At 36.6% G+C, this 16,661-nt stretch overlaps 2 protein-coding genes across 2 annotated transcripts; one reads left to right on the plus strand and one right to left on the minus strand.

Annotated features, from left to right (window-relative positions):
* Nucleotides 1-11,172: 11,172 nt before the first annotated feature.
* Nucleotides 11,173-15,079, plus strand: LOC113276392 (protein PLASTID REDOX INSENSITIVE 2, chloroplastic-like). Its single transcript, XM_026525996.1, has 3 exons — nt 11,173-11,465; nt 11,548-11,646; nt 14,319-15,079. The coding sequence occupies exons 1-3, from the start codon at nt 11,217-11,219 to the stop codon at nt 14,511-14,513; spliced, it is 543 nt and encodes a 180-aa protein (XP_026381781.1). The 5' UTR covers nt 11,173-11,216; the 3' UTR covers nt 14,514-15,079.
* LOC113276391 lies at nt 14,606-15,849 on the minus strand. The gene is made up of 3 exons (XM_026525995.1): nt 15,447-15,849; nt 15,174-15,349; nt 14,606-14,967 (listed from the first exon to the last, which is right to left on the minus strand). The coding sequence occupies exons 1-3, from the start codon at nt 15,754-15,756 to the stop codon at nt 14,860-14,862; spliced, it is 594 nt and encodes a 197-aa protein (XP_026381780.1). The 5' UTR covers nt 15,757-15,849; the 3' UTR covers nt 14,606-14,859.
* Between the last annotated feature and the right edge of the window lie 812 nt (nt 15,850-16,661).

Raw genomic sequence — 16,661 nt, forward strand, 5'->3', positions numbered from 1 at the left:
CTGGGCATCTCTTATTATTTTATTAATATTTATTGTTTTTTCCTGTTTTGCGAAGGATTCCTCATTATTTCATATTTTATGACACTCGTTCGTGCATCCGGGTGCTCAGTCGTGCATCATTCTCTAGTACACTCGCACCATTTTTGTGGGGATTACTCAGTGATGGTCCAGATGCCCCGTTGTTGAGTATCTATTACTAATATATGAATTCAGTGGAGAATAATCCATGATACTGAGTAATAAAAATGAATAGTTTTTTATTGTTAATTCGCAGGATCAGCTGTGGATTCGACTACGAATTCATAATAATAAAACAAGCATTACCATTCTATGGGATCTTGGGTTCGACCATAGAATCAGAGTAATTAAGATTATCTATTACCATTTCATGAGATCAGTGGGTTCGATCATGAAATCGGAGTAATGAGATAACATAGTTGTTTTATTTCCATTCTATGAGATCAAGCCGTGGATTCGACCATGGAATAGGAGCAATTGTTATTGCCATTCCACGGGATCAGGCCGTGGATTCGACCATGGAGTAGGATAAATTGTTATTGCCATTCCATGGGATCCTGCCGTGGATTCGACCATGGAATAAGAGCAATAATAGATTATTCTGGGAATTCAGTAGTGAATGTCACGACAGGATTAATCTATTGCATAAAAGATATTATCCAGTTAAAGCGTCACATCTATTCTGAATGGTGCATAGTCAGGGAGTCACGATGTTGTTTACGACCTGAAGGCGTTAGTGTTCTCAATCTACGGAGAACCGCCTGAATCTATGCACAGTCTCTCCACATAATCAGGGAACGGTGAGTGTCACCGACGTCCTAAAGGAGTCTGCCGCCCAACTATTCTTCTAAGTGGAGGTGGGTCTCTCTCCTGCAATCAGGGAACAATGAGTATGACCGACGTTCTGAAGGCGTTAAGCTCTAAATCTACGGAGAACCGCCCAAATACTTTATTCTGCATAGAGGTCACGACGAAATGCCAGGGATCGAACGCTCGGTTGGTGGAGGATTTTCGAAAACATATTCATCATGGCTTCGTAAAATATGAATCTCTGCATGCCTGAAAGCCGTGTCAAAAACATGCCTCGTGATTTTACGGTTTTTTCCCTTCGTTGAAAGTCCACCATCTACAGTAAAGGACGACTCTGGCTAACAAATACGACACAAAAGTGTCATGGATGGAATTTCCTGATTGTTTGAGTCTTTCTATTTATAGATTTTCAAGACTAAGGATGCTCAAAATTCAAGCTAAGATAACTTGAGATTCAAGCAAACACTTTCTCAGTTTAGATGAAACTCTTGTTAGGATTTCATGTAAGCATGTGAGAAGTTTGTCTTCAAATCACATAAAAGAATATATAATATATGGTCCAGGGAACTGGAACTGTGTTCAATGATAGTTCTTGGCAAATATGCCTTTCGAACTTATAAGTAAAGTCATGTTCATTTAAACACTTAAAACTTTAATCATGATGTACACAAGGCTTTTTAGTGATCAAGATGTCTTGGAGATGTTTATGAGAGTCATAGCAATGCCAAACGTATTTTAGGAAATAATCTGAGTGAATCTGTTTTAGTTCGTACTAGGTAGGTATGCGAAAGGGTATGCATATGTACAGACCAGTTTTTGAATTCATATAACCAAGGTACGTACAGGGTATGTGTGCCCTAAGTTTATTCACGAACTAAGGTACTTGAGGTATGCGTACTGGGTATGCGTATCTCAACCCATTACCAGACTCAGAACTAATGGGTATGTGTATTGTGTATGTGTACCTATCCCTATTCTGGAACTCAGATGACAATAGTACTCTTACTATCCTGTATCTAAAATGCAATAGTTATTTTTATCTCTTTTTAATCGATTTGAAACTTTCCTAATAGCTGTAGATGATGAACATCATTGCTTGGGATATTTTCAAATGATTAACTTGAACAAAAACAGTTCATAAACAATAAATTGTTTTTAAGTAAGTTTGTCAAGTATGAAAAACTATTGCTTCAATCATATTTTGAGATGTTTAACACGACAAACTTGACTCGAAGTTTCTTTTCTGCAATATCTACTAAAAGTTATACGATATAGTCTCATATAAATAAGATGGTAGCACTTGTGAGTAAATAGAATGGTCCAGTATTCACATACCTCTTTGTCTACGAAGTTCTCCAAATGTCTTCATTTGATCTTCAGTCTTCAATCTTCGAGGGTTATTCACTGATGTCCGATACTCAACTACCATGCTCTAACCTAGTCTGGGACTTGACTTTAACATACTAGAATCAAGTTATAGTTTTGTACAATTAACATTGACAACAAACGAGTTCGACCGAGCAGCACTCTAATAGTACCCTCGTCATTTCAATTGGTATGTCTTATTTCTTGAAATATGAATCAATAAATATTTTCGCTACTGAGTAGATTTTGAGGGGTATTTTAATAAGTTTCCCTATTGATTGCCCCATCCTTCTCCCCCAGGTGGATCACAAAGTATTATTGACTGCCCTGTCCATCTACGCCAGGCGGATCACTGAGTCAGGTTTTAGATACCGAGCCAGCCAAAATTTTTTTGAAAAGAAACAAACAAAAAAAAAGAAACTGATCAAGTAGAGCCATTTGAATATAATATTCTTATCGATCTACTATTCATTCACGGGTCATGCATAACTATTATCTCGAGCCAGTAATCTGTTTGGCTCTTACCAAAGTTCTATATAATCTCTACCTCATATCTTCTCTACCAATATCTTCTACCTTCCTGCTTTTTCTTTCCTCGCTATGGGAGACCATCTACATCTTTACAAACACCTTAGTGGTTTATCTTTAGCACAACGTCTTGCTAATCATAGTAACTCTGGACTCCTTCCTACTCCTCCTTATTTTTTTAAAGATTATGGCATTAAACCTTATATTATCTTAGCTAGGGTTTTCTCAACTTCTATCTGAAACAATGGGAAGTTAGAGGAGCTTTGAATAGTTTCTTTGGGGTGCAGTTAGGTTTTCAATTAAGGGAAGCAGATCTGAACCTATTCATTATGACTTTTAGAACAGCATATGAATTCAATTGGATTTCAACTAATGGCCCGTGGTACCCATTTGGTAATGTTCTTGTTGCTGCTACTGCCTACCAAGGAATGCGTTTCTCAACTGATGAAGTTAAGGAAATCCCAATATGGGCCACAATATCAAACACTAACTATGAGCATAGAAAAAGCCCCGAAATGATAGGATTAATAGCCAGTAAGATTGGAAAGGTCTCAAGAGTATGCAAAGGTAGTGAAACGCCAGATTTCCAACCTAGCGTTTTAGTTTGGATAAACATTGAAAAACCCATTATAAATCATCTCCTAGTCAAGGTGGGAAGATTTCCTTTCACTTCCATCTTCTTCAACTATCTGAATCTTCCTTCTAAGTTTTGTTCACATTGCCTGCGCCTTGGACACAAAGTAGAAAATTGTACTATCCTTAAAGGTAGACCTTTAGAATATATTTATGATATCTCAGTCGACTCACCTTATCCAAGTGGTGACATGAACTGGCTGAATGACGAGCTAGTTTAAATTTGGAATCCAAAGGATAACTTCGACTGCCATGGGAAGAAAGTACCATTCGAAACCTAACTGGTTTTCAAAAGTTCTATTACATCTTTCCTTCCAGATAAACCAAGTTTTGGTCAGGATAATTTCTATAGGAATAGTAGTGTTATCTTTTCCATACCAGTCTTTACAGAAATCTAAAAATGTAGTTGTAGAGCTAAAATTGAGGTCCACATGGTAAGGACCTAAAGCCCAGACAGATTTGGCAAATGGACAATGGAAAAGAACACGTTCTAAGGATTCATGAGCATTACAGCCAAAAGTGCAATAAGGTGAGACATCCTGCATAAATTTATCTAATTTGAGGTTAATAGACACTGCATTTTGAAGACATTTCCAAGCAACAATTTTGATTCTCTGTGACATTCCTAAGGCCCAAAGGCTTTTCCAAAAAGTATCTGTTAAGCCTAAGTTATAGTTGTTAATAGTTCTTTCATTTAATTTCATATACATTGATTTAACAGTAAATTTTCCTGAACTAGTTAATAGCCATCTAAGTTTATCTGGGTTACTATTTATGTTGTTGCCCTGAGCCATTCTGAAACTGCAGATTTGCTTAGCTATCATACATGGGAAAGATAAATAAATCAGAGTAGAATTCCACTTTTTAGTGATTGGGTCAATAATGTCCTTTACTAGAGTTAGATGAGCATTTCTAGTATTCTTGTATTGACTGAGATTTCCTGCTAATTTGGGAATCCAGTTGTCCTCCCAGATATTTATACTAAGACCATCACCTACTTCCCGAATATTATTTTGTTCAATCAATTTGATCCCTTTGTTGATGCATTTCCAGATCCAAGAACCAGTAGTGGTTTTTTTAGCTCTAAAAACTGAATATTTTCTAAAGTATTTTGGTTTTAGTTGAGATACCCAAAGAATTATAGGTTCAGTGAGCAGTCTCCAAGAAAGTTTTGCTATAAGTGCTAGGTTGAACTTGTGCGCATTTTTGAAGCCTAAACCACCTTTACTGATGGGTTTACAAAGACAAGAATAAGAAACAGGGTAGTATCCTTTGTGATTATCCTCTTTTCCCCACCAAAAGTCTCTCTGAAGTGCATCTACTTTGTTGGTAATCTTCTTAGGAAAGATAAAGCAAACCATTTGATAACTTTCCATACTATCTAGAGTAGCTTTATTAAGAATCATTTTTCTGGTTTGAGCTAACAGTTTGCCTTTCCATCCTAGAACTTTGTTTCCCATTTTTATGTTATTCCTTCAAAGATTTTAATCTTTGCTTTATCTATGAATAAAGGGGCCCCTAAATAAGAATCCTTTAAATCAATCTTTTTTCTTTTTAGTAACTTAGAAAGCATTCTCTGGTGTTTAGGTTGAACCTTTTTACTAAAGAAAACTCCAGATTTTTCAAAGTTAATTAGCTGCCCAGAAGCTTTACTAAATGTCTCTATGATTTGAAGGATTGAATGACACTCCTTAAGATCTGCTCTAATAAATAAGAGGCAATCATCAGTAAAAAAGAGATGAGAAATTGGACTATTATTAGGTGTCATTTTAATACCATGTATACTGTTCTCATGTTCTTTAGTAAAGAGCAATCTAGAAAAAATCTCCATACAAATGATGAATAAATAAGGAGATAAAGGATCTCCTTGTCTAAGCCCTCTAGTAGGTTTGAAAAAGGTTCCTGGACTTCCATTAAGAAGAACAACTGTGGATGTTGTTGAGATACATTGAAAAATGAGATTACAAAAAGAACTGTTGAAACCAAAGGCTTTAAGGGTTTCATCAAGAAATCCCATTTGACTCTATCGAAGGCTTTGGACATATCAATTTTAATCCTCATTCCAGCATGCTTAACCTTTTTCTTTTTGAAAGAATTAATGATTTCTTGAGCTATAACTATATTATCAGAGATTTGTCTTTTAGACAAGAAGGCAGACTGGAATGGAGAGATTAAGGAATCTAGATGTATTTTAATTATGTTGGCTAAAAAATTTGCTATTATTTTGTAAACATTGTTACAAAGTCTTATAGGTTTAAACTGACTTGGGTGTTTTAGGTGTCTAGATTTAGGGATCAGAAATAGAAAAGTTTTGTTGAAGTCAGGATGCATTTCCCCTGTTTTAAAAAATTGTTGGATAGAAGACACTACTTGCTCGCCTATTTCTCTCAGTTTTGTTTAAAAAAACTTGCAGGGAATCCGTCAGGACCAGGGGATTTATTTGGTTTTAAAAACTTAAGGACTTTCAAAATTTCATCGGAGGAAGGGATAGCATTTAAGAAAATATTATGTTCCTGGGAGATAGTAGGTTGAATATGCTGAAAGAGGGAAGGATCTATAGTATCAGAGTCGGTGTTTTCGGATAATAAGTTTGAAAAGAAGTCTGAGAGAATAGATTTAATTTCAGTTTTGTTAGATGTTATCACCCCATTTTGATTAGTAAGACATTCTATAGTATTCCATTTCCTACGTTTTAGAGTTTTGGTATGAAAATATTTTGTATTTTTTTCCCCTAAACTTACCATGTTATCTCTAGATTGTTGTTTAGCTAAGGCTTCTTGAGTGTCTTAGAGTTTTTCTAGTTGTAGCAGTTTGTCTTGAATTTTTTCTTCTTTTCTATAAATGTGGCTAGAGGTGTTTAAGTTCTCAATATGGGATAAGAGTTTCTTGATTTCTTTTGTTGGTTTACCAAATATATTTCTTTTCCAGAATTCTAGGTTCTTACTTAAGAAAGTTAAGTTATTAGCTAGTCAGAGGGATTATCTCCAATGAAAAGATTCCAAGAATCTTTAACAGTTTGAATACAAGAAGATTCTTTTTTCCATGTATCATAAAACTTGAATGTAGATTCAAATTTAACAAAACTGGCATCAAGACAAATAGCAATTGGACTATGATCAGAGCCCACTGCCACCAAATGATTTAATTGCTTTTGGGAAGCAAAGATTCCAATCAGCATTAGTAACTGCTCTCTTCAATCTTTCTTGAATGTTGGCTGAGTCTATTCTTTGAATGTTCCAAGTATATTCATAACCAGAGAAGCCTATATCTATCAGACCAACATTGTTTAGTATGTTTTGATAATAATCACAGTCAGATTTTTTAAAGGGCAGTCATCCTAGTTTTTCACTTTGACTAAAGATCATATTCATATCCCCTAACAAGATCCAAGGTAAGGAATTACTATCCACATGTTATGATATTTGGGAGATATAGTCCCAAGCTTTCTTCCTTTTAGAAGGGTATGGACTGCCATAGAAGCAAGTAAGCAACCATTTCTTAGATGAAGGATTAGTTTGAAATAAAATATTAATCATATTAATATTCCATTGGATAATTTCAAAATGTATTCCATCTACCTATGCTAAGGAAAGTCCTCCTGCTAAGCGTATAGGATCCAGAATGTGAGAATTGGGATAATTAGACAACATGGATTAAACTAACTTCCTTGGAGATTTAGATTCAGATAAAAAGAGAATCTCTGGTTTTTCTAAACTGATTAATTGATGAAGGTGGTTTTGTGTAAAAGGATTTCCACAGCCCTGCACATTCCAAGCGATAAATTTCATTCTTTGCTATTTTTTGCTAAGGTAAGAAGGTTATATTTAGTTTAATTTTAGGTATAGTTAATCTAATTTTCTAGTTATCTAAAATACAACAACTTATCATCTAAGGTAGAGATGTGTCTAACGATTATGCATAAATAAAAGATAGAGAAGATAAAGAGAAATAGAAAGATAGAAAAATAGAAAATACTTGGATACCATCTGTTGCTCAGATGGAGAATTTAGGGAGAAGGGAACTGGAAGATAAAGATCCTTTGCTGGAGTCTGCTCCTTGATATTTGATCCATATTGGTCAATTTTTAACAAATTTCCTTTATCCGTTGAAAGGATACAAAGACCCTCCGAGGAGGATGAAGATGGGAAATCTGGGATTGAGATTTTAAAAGATGATTTTGGTTGAGTTTGTGGAGATGCAATGGATGCAGAAATGAAAATGCTACTAGAATCACTAGTGCAATTAACAAAAGAAGGACAAGCGGAAGAAACAATCTCAGAAGACAAGGGAGATTCCAAGGAATCCTAACATCTACAAATGGTGAGGAAGAAGAGAAAGAGAGTCTTCTATTCACCACATGTCCTTCTAAGATAGAGTTGGAATGAAATGGGTTTACTTTATCGATTCAGGGCTTGGTTCCAACCGATTCATATTATCGATGACTCTGTGAGTTTCATCATTAATAGAACGAGTTGAATCGGATTCCGATGAAGGGAGAGGGATAAAAAATTCCGGCAGGTTGAAGGGGAAAGTTTTCTTCCCCAAAACAGAGGTTGATGCCAAAGGCATATCTTCTTCAATGTAGACTGGACCTAGGACTTCATAGGCTTGATCCAACGGTCTAGAGACTTCAATGGCTGACCTTGAGATGGATCTTTCTGCATGATATTCTTCCCTAAACAGATCAAAGAGAGTGTCTCTAATTCATGGCAATGCCAAGAAATCTTCCACAGATTCTGAGTTCCCATGAGCATCTACATTATCCATAGGGTTCCAAATTTGAATCAGAACATTGTGCAGCCAGAAAATATCATCGCCAGGGAAGGGGGAAGCAACAGTGATGTCATAAATATCTTCAAGAGGTCTGTTTTGAATGATACCGCAAGTATTTTCCTTGTGACTTAATCTATGACAGTGTGAGCAGAATTTAGATGGGAGATTCAAGTAGTTGAAGGTCAGTTCAGTGATTGGATACCTATCAACTTTGACTAACATTTTGGTTACCAGAGGTTTTTCTATGTTTACCCAAATGAGGACTCTTGGAAGACAATCTGGAGTTTCACTTCCTCTACATACCCTACTCACAGTACCAACTCTGCTAGCTATTAGACCAAGAGGCTCTTCAGTTTGGTGTTCACATTTTGCATTAGAAATGCTAGCCCAAATAGGTATTTCCTTAACTGCATCGGTTGAGATATTCATACCAAGATAAGCGGAGGTTGCAGAAAGAACATTTCCGTACGGGTACCACGGACCATTTACTACAATCCATTTAAGATCTTCCGAGGAACGAAAAGTAATTATGAAAAGGTTTGGGTCTACCTCATGAATTTGAAATCCTACTTTTTTGCCCCAGAAATGACTCAAAACACTACGGATACTTCCTGAAGAGTAAAGTTCCGCAGAAAAAATGCGAGCTAAAATGTTATTTTCCTTAATTTTGAAGTCACGGATAAATTTTACTGGAGTTGGTAAAATCCCTATATTAGTATGGTTAGCATATCTTTGCGCTAGAGAAAGACCACTAAGATGAAGCTAACATACTAGCTCAATTATGCAACAATTTTTTGGGTTTCTGTTTTGTTCCAAGACTAGGAAACATGGTAGCAGTTATTCTAGCAAAATCTGTTAGGACCTTTTTTTTTTCTTTTTTCCTTTTTCTTTTTATGTAATCTGCCAAGACTTTAAATCAAAGATAAATCTAATATCAGAAAATCCGCATGTGGATTGATTTTTATTTTTTTTAAAGAAAAAAAAAAAACATTTTTACACATTCTTTCTTTCTGATTCCGAGTGAGAGTGAGTAGGGGTGCACATATCCTACCCTTACCCGCCACCCTATCCTACCCGCCAGAATTTTTACCCGTATCCTATCCTACCCGCCATTGACGGATAGGGTGACGGGTAAACATTATTTTATCCGTCGTCAAATGGGTAGGGTGACGGATAAAACCCGAAATTATTCTACCCTACCCGCTTACCCGCCTAATATATATAAAAGACCAAGTAATCCCTGTCAGGAGCACCAACAGCTGCTTTCACACAGACTTCCAAAGCCATTGTTGAGACAGCAAGTGAGCTGAGCAAAAGAACAGAGAAGATGAGTAGATTCATGGTGGTCATGGTAACGGACTGTTTGAGTGAGGCAAAGAGAGAAATCTGAGATTATGTAATTGAGATTATAAAGGAGAGAGGGCACTGAGAAAATTTCTTTTTCTTTTCAGGTAAATTAATTAAGATGTCGACCATGACACATTTGTTTGACATGACTCGGGAGTTTGTTTGTGGTTGATAATTTGGTTGTACAGAGATCTCTGTTGTCGACAATGAATGAATTAATAGAGCACTGACACGACAAATTAGACCACTTTGCGTTTTCATTCTTTTTCCTTTTTTAGCATTCAGCTTTATTAATTCATTTATCCACAGCCTCAAGGATATGCCAAACCTAATAGGGAAGTTACTAGAAATACCTAGAGAGAACCAAACTTCCCAAGCAAAGGTGCAATTCAGAAAAAAGAAAAAAGAAAGAAAACTGCTCGATAGTTCCAGTGGAAGTTTTACTTGAACTACAAATAGGAGAAACACTAGAGCACAACTGAATAATATTCAAAGAAACGGGTAAAAATGTAAAGACAACAAATCCAAATTATCATAGGCAAAATGGTTGTCCACAAGGGAACATCCACAGGGGAACACTCAGCAGAGTTGCCGTATTGGTTCATACTTGATAAATATAGGCAGCAGAGTTATCTAAAACAGTTGTCACCTAAGCTCTCAAAAAAAAAAAAATGGTTATACCCGCCATCCTATCCTACACGACCCGCCAATTAATGGGTCGGATAGGACCTTATCCGTTTAGTGACGGGTAGGGTGACGGGTAAAAATTTTTTTACCCGCCAGTCAGCGGTAGGGTGGCGAAATAGACCATATCCTACCCACCCTACCGTTGTGCAGCGTGAGTGATAAAATCGAGTATCTCGGAATAAAACCGGTTGGATGATGCTACTGGCTTGTGTGCCGCTACTACTTAGGTTCTGGGTGTTTCTGATGGTGTAGTAAGAAGGATGCGAAGGCAAGATGATGAATTAAACAGATGGGTTTCATGTTAATGACTAGGTTTAGGATTACAATATTTTTTCATTAAAGTGATGACAATGGTGGGTGATACTAGTTGTTTAATGGTGTCCGTCTACAGACGAGAATGGAGGTGGAGTCAAAGTCCATGATATGGTTGATTGTTGTTGCTACTTACACATCTAGAACGTGCTTCTGAATTCAAGGTGATGGTTGGATACAATTGAAGACAGATGGTGGAGGTATTGAAGACAATTGTGGTGAAACCAATCCACTCTCCCCTGATTTGATACGATGCTTTGCTGTTGATTACTTGTACTGAATGGTTTAAGATCCACGAACATTTTTAGTGTTTATGATTATTTAGGAGAACGAATTGGTGTTATATATGAACTCAAATGTAGGGAAGGAGATATGAAAGATTTACAAATCAATCACACTCCTGTCTCTTTGTTACCAATTTTACACCCTCAACATATATGTAGAAATGCTTAAATGATGTTCTTCACTTGGTCTGAGTCACCGAATTGGCACGAAATGGGTCATGACATGAGCTAGCTAGTCAGTCCATGGGAGGGGTTCAAATGTCATCTACTAGTTAGGATAACTGATGCATAGCCACTTAACTGCCGTTACGCGTTTTTTTTGAAAAAAACAGATGGAAAAAGTCAATTTCGGCACCTTTATATAAACATTCAAAAAAAAAAAAATTAGAAGTTTCTGAAATATATTACAAAACATGGCCACTTTATTAAAAAGAGCATAAAATTTCAGTCTAAGAAAAAATGGCAACTCTTTCTTTTTCTCATGTTTCTCTCGCTTCATCTTCTTCTCCTTCAAAAATCAATAGCAGAAAGAATCTTCCTAATTTGATTCTTAACTTAGGTGTCACATCATCTTCTCATATCTTACCCTCTATATTCTCATCCTCGCGTTTCTTTCTAAAACCCTTATTTCTAAAACCCATGAAAACGTCTCCTAGAATGGAACAGAAATACACTTACCCTGACCCAATTCCAGAATTTGCAGAATCTGTAAGTAACCCTTTTCTTCTATGATTCTATAGTTCCATCCAAAACTCCAAGTTACAAATTGGGTTTGTTGATTTTTTTACAGGAAACCAAGAAGTTTAGGTTTGAGATTTTGAACAAGTTGTCAAAGAATAAGGACTCCTTTGAAGGTGACTTAGACAAGGTTGTTGATGTCTGCTCAGAGGTAATAGTACTTCAAGTGTTTGTTCTACTGTTTAGAGCATTTTTCTTATGTCAATCACCTTGAACATTTCACAAATGATGTTCTCAAATATTCTAGTCACGCATAGACTATAAACATGCTCAGTTACTGTGTTCTAATGCATACTGATATCTTCTCCCACTTGACAAACCAACTAGCTAGGTGTGGGTTGCAACTGAAACTACTAATGGTGAACCCATTCCCAACAGATGCAATTATTTGCGGCACTCAGGTTTAGACTTGCTAATTTCCAATTTTCTTGTACTACTAAAATGTTGCAAAACCTAGTTGAGCATGAAGGGGCATTATTCAAGAAGAAAAACATCTGGTGAAATTTTCTTAAGCTTTTTGACCTGGAACAGCTCTCAAATATTCAAGTTACTCGTAGAATACAATATGCTCCATTACACCTCTCCTTAGCTGAATTGCTGTTCTTGGGTTATAGCATTTGAAGTAGTAGGGTTTATATGTCATCCTATTATGCAGGGATTATGTCATCCATCATGTTAGAAATCAATAAAGGAGATGTCTATAAGGACCATATCCCTGGCCATTTGACAGGCTCCTTAACCAAGTGGTTCTTCTAGGGTCATAAACTCATAGCATTTGAAGTAGGGATTATATGTCATCCCATCAAGAAGAGGTTTAAAACTGTCAATCTTATCGGGCGCTGTTTATCTTTCCTTATTAATGCTTGTGTTTCTGGTTGTTCAACAGAAGGGAAAAAGCTTACTGGTAAGCTGTAATTACTAATAGAGTGCCATAATAAAATTCTTATCTAACACAAAGCATAGGAGTTATTGGATAACTTGCTCATGCTAGCTTTCGAAGGGTAGGGAGTAATAGACGTTAAATGGTTTGACTTAGTAGTTGATTTCGTTGCACAGTGCAGTTGATTACTTATATTTACACATTAGCAGTAAAGGCGCTCGTTTCATCACATGTATGCTAAGCAGTCCCAATTCAAGTCAACAAGAAAACTCGGAATGGGCAATATGATGGTTTGACTTAAAAATATAGAGGTTTGAATTTGGCAGTAGGTCTCAATAAATAGATTTTGGATATAAAAACCCTAACATGGAGAAGTTTGAACTTTGACCTAAGGATTCAGATTTCAGGCATTCAATAGTTGAGAAATCTTCCAAGGTTCAAACATGCTGCAAGTAGTTATATATTCTATTATTAGTTATTCAATATCGCCATATCGGACTTAATTTAGAAGAAAGATAACATATCTGGTGCCAAAATTGGGGATTCATGTAGCACTGTCGGTGGTACCAAAGAGGAAATGGCAGGAAAAGAACCCAAAATAGATTTTCTAGATTCACATCTTCAACTAAACTCTTGGTTTCAGATGCAAAGGATATTAAATATGTCTTGGTATAGATAACCTCAGATTACATGGACAAAGATTTGAAGATATTCTAACTTGGTTATTAATGTTTGATGGCTAGCTGTTGTTAGTTGAAAGACCATGTTGCATTGGTCGTTGATAGTTACAATACATAATATCAGATTGTGATCTCAAATGGTCCCCCAATCTTCGAGAGGGGAATGGTTGTTAGGGATCTCTTTCTTTCTGTTGATATCTTTGATCAGTATTTCATGTTGTGTAAAAATCGCCTAAATCGTCAAAGATGCAATATCTCCAACAATAATCTCTAAAATTTTGAGCCTGAGATGAGTTGAGCCTTGGTATTTAGGATTATGCATGTGGGAGGTACAGCAGCATTCATCATTTTAGATGTAGAATGCACACCCAACATGGCATGTTTACTCCATGTTACACTCAAATTGATTAATCCAATAAGATTACATAGCCAATTTAGTTTCTTGAATATTAAATCCGAAAAATGATGTCGATTTGGTCCCAGATAAAGGAAAACATTAAGATATAAGATCCATGTTGCCCAGCGAATATCTATGACTAAGCATGATTTCATTTTTAATAAGTACAAGGCAAGGTATGATGTATTTGCATTCATAATGTATAGGTATGTCCAAGAAATGATGATATGTATTCTTATAAAAATTAAAAACCCAAATGGAGTATTTTTGTACCTACATGACTACATGCCTGCATAGTACATTGTGGTTCTGGCAGTTAGATTTGATACTGTACGTATTTTGGTATTTGAGCTGTCCTAGATAATGGAGGATGCTGCATCTGTAAGTTTGCTTAATTTACTTGGTGTTCAAGTCATGCATAGCGCATGCTAAATCTGTCCTACGCTTTTTCGTCTCCATTGTCGCGGTTGTGCTTTTATTTCTTTCCCGTTATTTTTGCAAAAGAATCACAACAAAAGTAGGTTTTTTAATCAAAGGCAGATTAAGTGAATGATGAAGCTAGTACGCACTATCGAAAACCATATTTAACACTTCTACGTCTAATACTTAAGTACTCCCTTGGTATTGGTTTCTTTTTGTGATGCATAAGAGGTTTGTTCATTTGTATAGTGAGAACTGAGAATCAATTCCATGAAAATTAAACCTTCCCATGGAATCCACAAATCTAATGAAATGCTTGTAGATCTCTGCATGGTACAGGAATGTGTTTAACATTATATGCCTTGTCTTAATGTAGAATGTTCTAGTTTCAGAAGGATCAGGTTAGTATACTTGGATGCTAACTAGATTAACTAATCCTGGAACAGATTTTTAGCAACTTCTTGCATAAGGAGTATGGGGGGCCAGGAACGCTATTGATCGAACCTTTCACTGATATGTTGGTCGCCCTTAAGGAAAAGAAACTTGCAGGAGCACCTATGGCTGCACGAGAGGCGTTATTTTGGGCACAAAATTACCTTGATGAAGACTGGGAAACATGGACCAAAAACCTACCAAAATAATGCCTTGTGATGTTTATGTATGTCTTGGGAATTTTGCCAATCTATGAGAAAGAACTCGGAAACACCAGTACTGAAGACTGATGCTGTAAAAATTGAGTCATAAACCTAGTTTCATTAAATGACAGTGGTGAGATTACAAGGATTCTGATGCATTTCTCATTCTAGCTATACAAGCGGTCAATTTACCATGGACTGGTTCAAACAACGATGATTTCCTGACCCATGTATATTTCCCCAGCGAAAAACTCCAACTTGGAAGGATTTGTTGTCTGCTTCAGACATTTCGTACTCTTCTATGCTGGTTTAGTTATGGTTGTGATTAGAAAAACAAAGATCCGTTTCGGAATCAGCTTCCAGCCTGCTCAGAGATACTTTGTAATGAAGGTCGCCATGTTCTTAACCTTCCTGAAGTTGAATGTGTAAATCTTTGTCTATGTCTTTCTAGTTTAGGTCCCTGAAATGCATATCAAAGATGAATATTAGTTGCAGTTTTAAGCGCAAAACTGGAAATGTAATCTTTGATTCCATTTCAAAAGAAAAATGAAAATTTTGATCGTGTTCTTCTATATTTAATTTTGTACCAAATATATACTTATTGTAGGCAGATTTAGTCCGAGAAAAGAACGTAATGAACTTCTGAGAATTGTAATGATCCATTACCTGATTGAGCATCATTTCCGGCGGCTGTGCTGTTATTTTCTGTTCTTTCCGATTATGACATCCTAACGAACTTTGTTTTTGACAAAGCTGAATAGGTTTATCAGTACTCATCATCAACTCCAAGTCTTTCTTCTTCATTTTGGCATACTTCTTTGCCCAGACACCTTTCATAACATCTGAAAAGATGAAAAGAAACAACAAACTTAGAATTTCTTGAAAACCAGAGAAATTCTATGGTAATTCTCATACTCTTTCCACAGAAAGGAAACTAACCTTCAGAGCTAATAAGTCTATAAGCTTGACCAAGAGCAAGTGTATCATTGGGCCGAAGAATCTTAACACGAGTAATTCGAACCCTGCGATTCTCAACTACCATCGTCTGTGACTCTTGTTTCTTCTTTGATTCTTGTTGCTGTTGCTGCTGCTGCTGCGGCACACATAACGTAATTATAAGCGCGACGTAATGACCTGGATTTGTTTTCATGATTTCTCTTGCAAGTATCGGCCAATACCATCTTTCTACTTTACCACCCGGATGTTGTATGACTAGAGTTGCTGTATCCACTGCTTGACAATTCCCCATTCTGTCGAGCTCAGTGGACAAATAGAAGAACGAATGAATGAAATGAAGTGCAGACAGAGGAAGAAGAGAAAAGGTCTGAAATAGGAATGAAGTTATAAAAGCATTGTGAAGGCCAACAAGAGACTAATATAGTGGCGAGAAAATTACTGTTAGTATGTGGAATAGAATAATGTTATTTAGACATCAAACAAGAGCAGCATCACTGATGGAAGGCGTGTCTGGTGGCTCCCTACGTATGTCAAAAGTGAAAAAACGTGAGATTCCGTGAATGATTTTCATGGTGGGTCCTGGAGGCACGCACACATTGGTCCCCACTCAAACCTCATCTGATGGCACGGCTTTGCCTCCCCCTCCCCCCTTTTATTTATTTTTACTTTTTCATCCTTCAGTCAACTCTCAGTCACGCACACTCCCAGCCCATCATGGGGGAGATTATAGAGTAAATAGCGAAGAGTGGATCGTCGTTTATCAAAATGAAGGAATCAGATGTTCTGCTCGGGGAACATCCCATCATGACAAATCACGGTGGCTTAATCATTGTTTGAGGTCTGCAGTAAAAATGTTGGGGTAAAGTTGTCTCTGGACACATTTTTAATGATGAGGTCCAAGGTTGATTTAATTAGTTATGGTAAAAAAGAGCAGTGGATTGTTTACACACTGAATGATTGATGTTTTACTGAGGGAGAGGATATGGTGTGTGAGGGGGACCATTGGGAGTGTTTGGTGCCGAAATAACAGAGCAGAAAAGAACATACGGTTAAGAAACGAGGGGACAAGAAAATTTCCCGAAATTTTGATTAAACACTCCAAGGGAACAGTGTATTGTGGGGACGCTGAAATTGTTGTCCTCGGATCATACCAGGATAGGCAGCTCATACTGACCATGATCTCCATTTTGATTTTAT

Source organism: Papaver somniferum, chromosome 4, assembly GCF_003573695.1.
Source record: "Papaver somniferum cultivar HN1 chromosome 4, ASM357369v1, whole genome shotgun sequence".
Classification (NCBI taxonomy): domain Eukaryota; kingdom Viridiplantae; phylum Streptophyta; class Magnoliopsida; order Ranunculales; family Papaveraceae; genus Papaver; species Papaver somniferum.

Coding starts and splice junctions, on each gene's coding strand:
- LOC113276392 (XM_026525996.1), top strand. CDS start 11,217: ATGGCAACTCTTTCTTTTTCTCATGTTTCTCTCGCTTCATCTTCTTCT. Junction 11,466..11,547: donor TTCCAGAATTTGCAGAATCT/GTAAGTAACCCT, acceptor ATTTTTTTACAG/GAAACCAAGAAGTTTAGGTT. Junction 11,647..14,318: donor TTGTTGATGTCTGCTCAGAG/GTAATAGTACTT, acceptor ATCCTGGAACAG/ATTTTTAGCAACTTCTTGCA.
- LOC113276391 (XM_026525995.1), bottom strand. CDS start 15,756: ATGGGGAATTGTCAAGCAGTGGATACAGCAACTCTAGTCATACAACAT. Junction 15,350..15,446: donor TAGACTTATTAGCTCTGAAG/GTTAGTTTCCTT, acceptor TCATCTTTTCAG/ATGTTATGAAAGGTGTCTGG. Junction 14,968..15,173: donor CGGAAATGATGCTCAATCAG/GTAATGGATCAT, acceptor TATGCATTTCAG/GGACCTAAACTAGAAAGACA.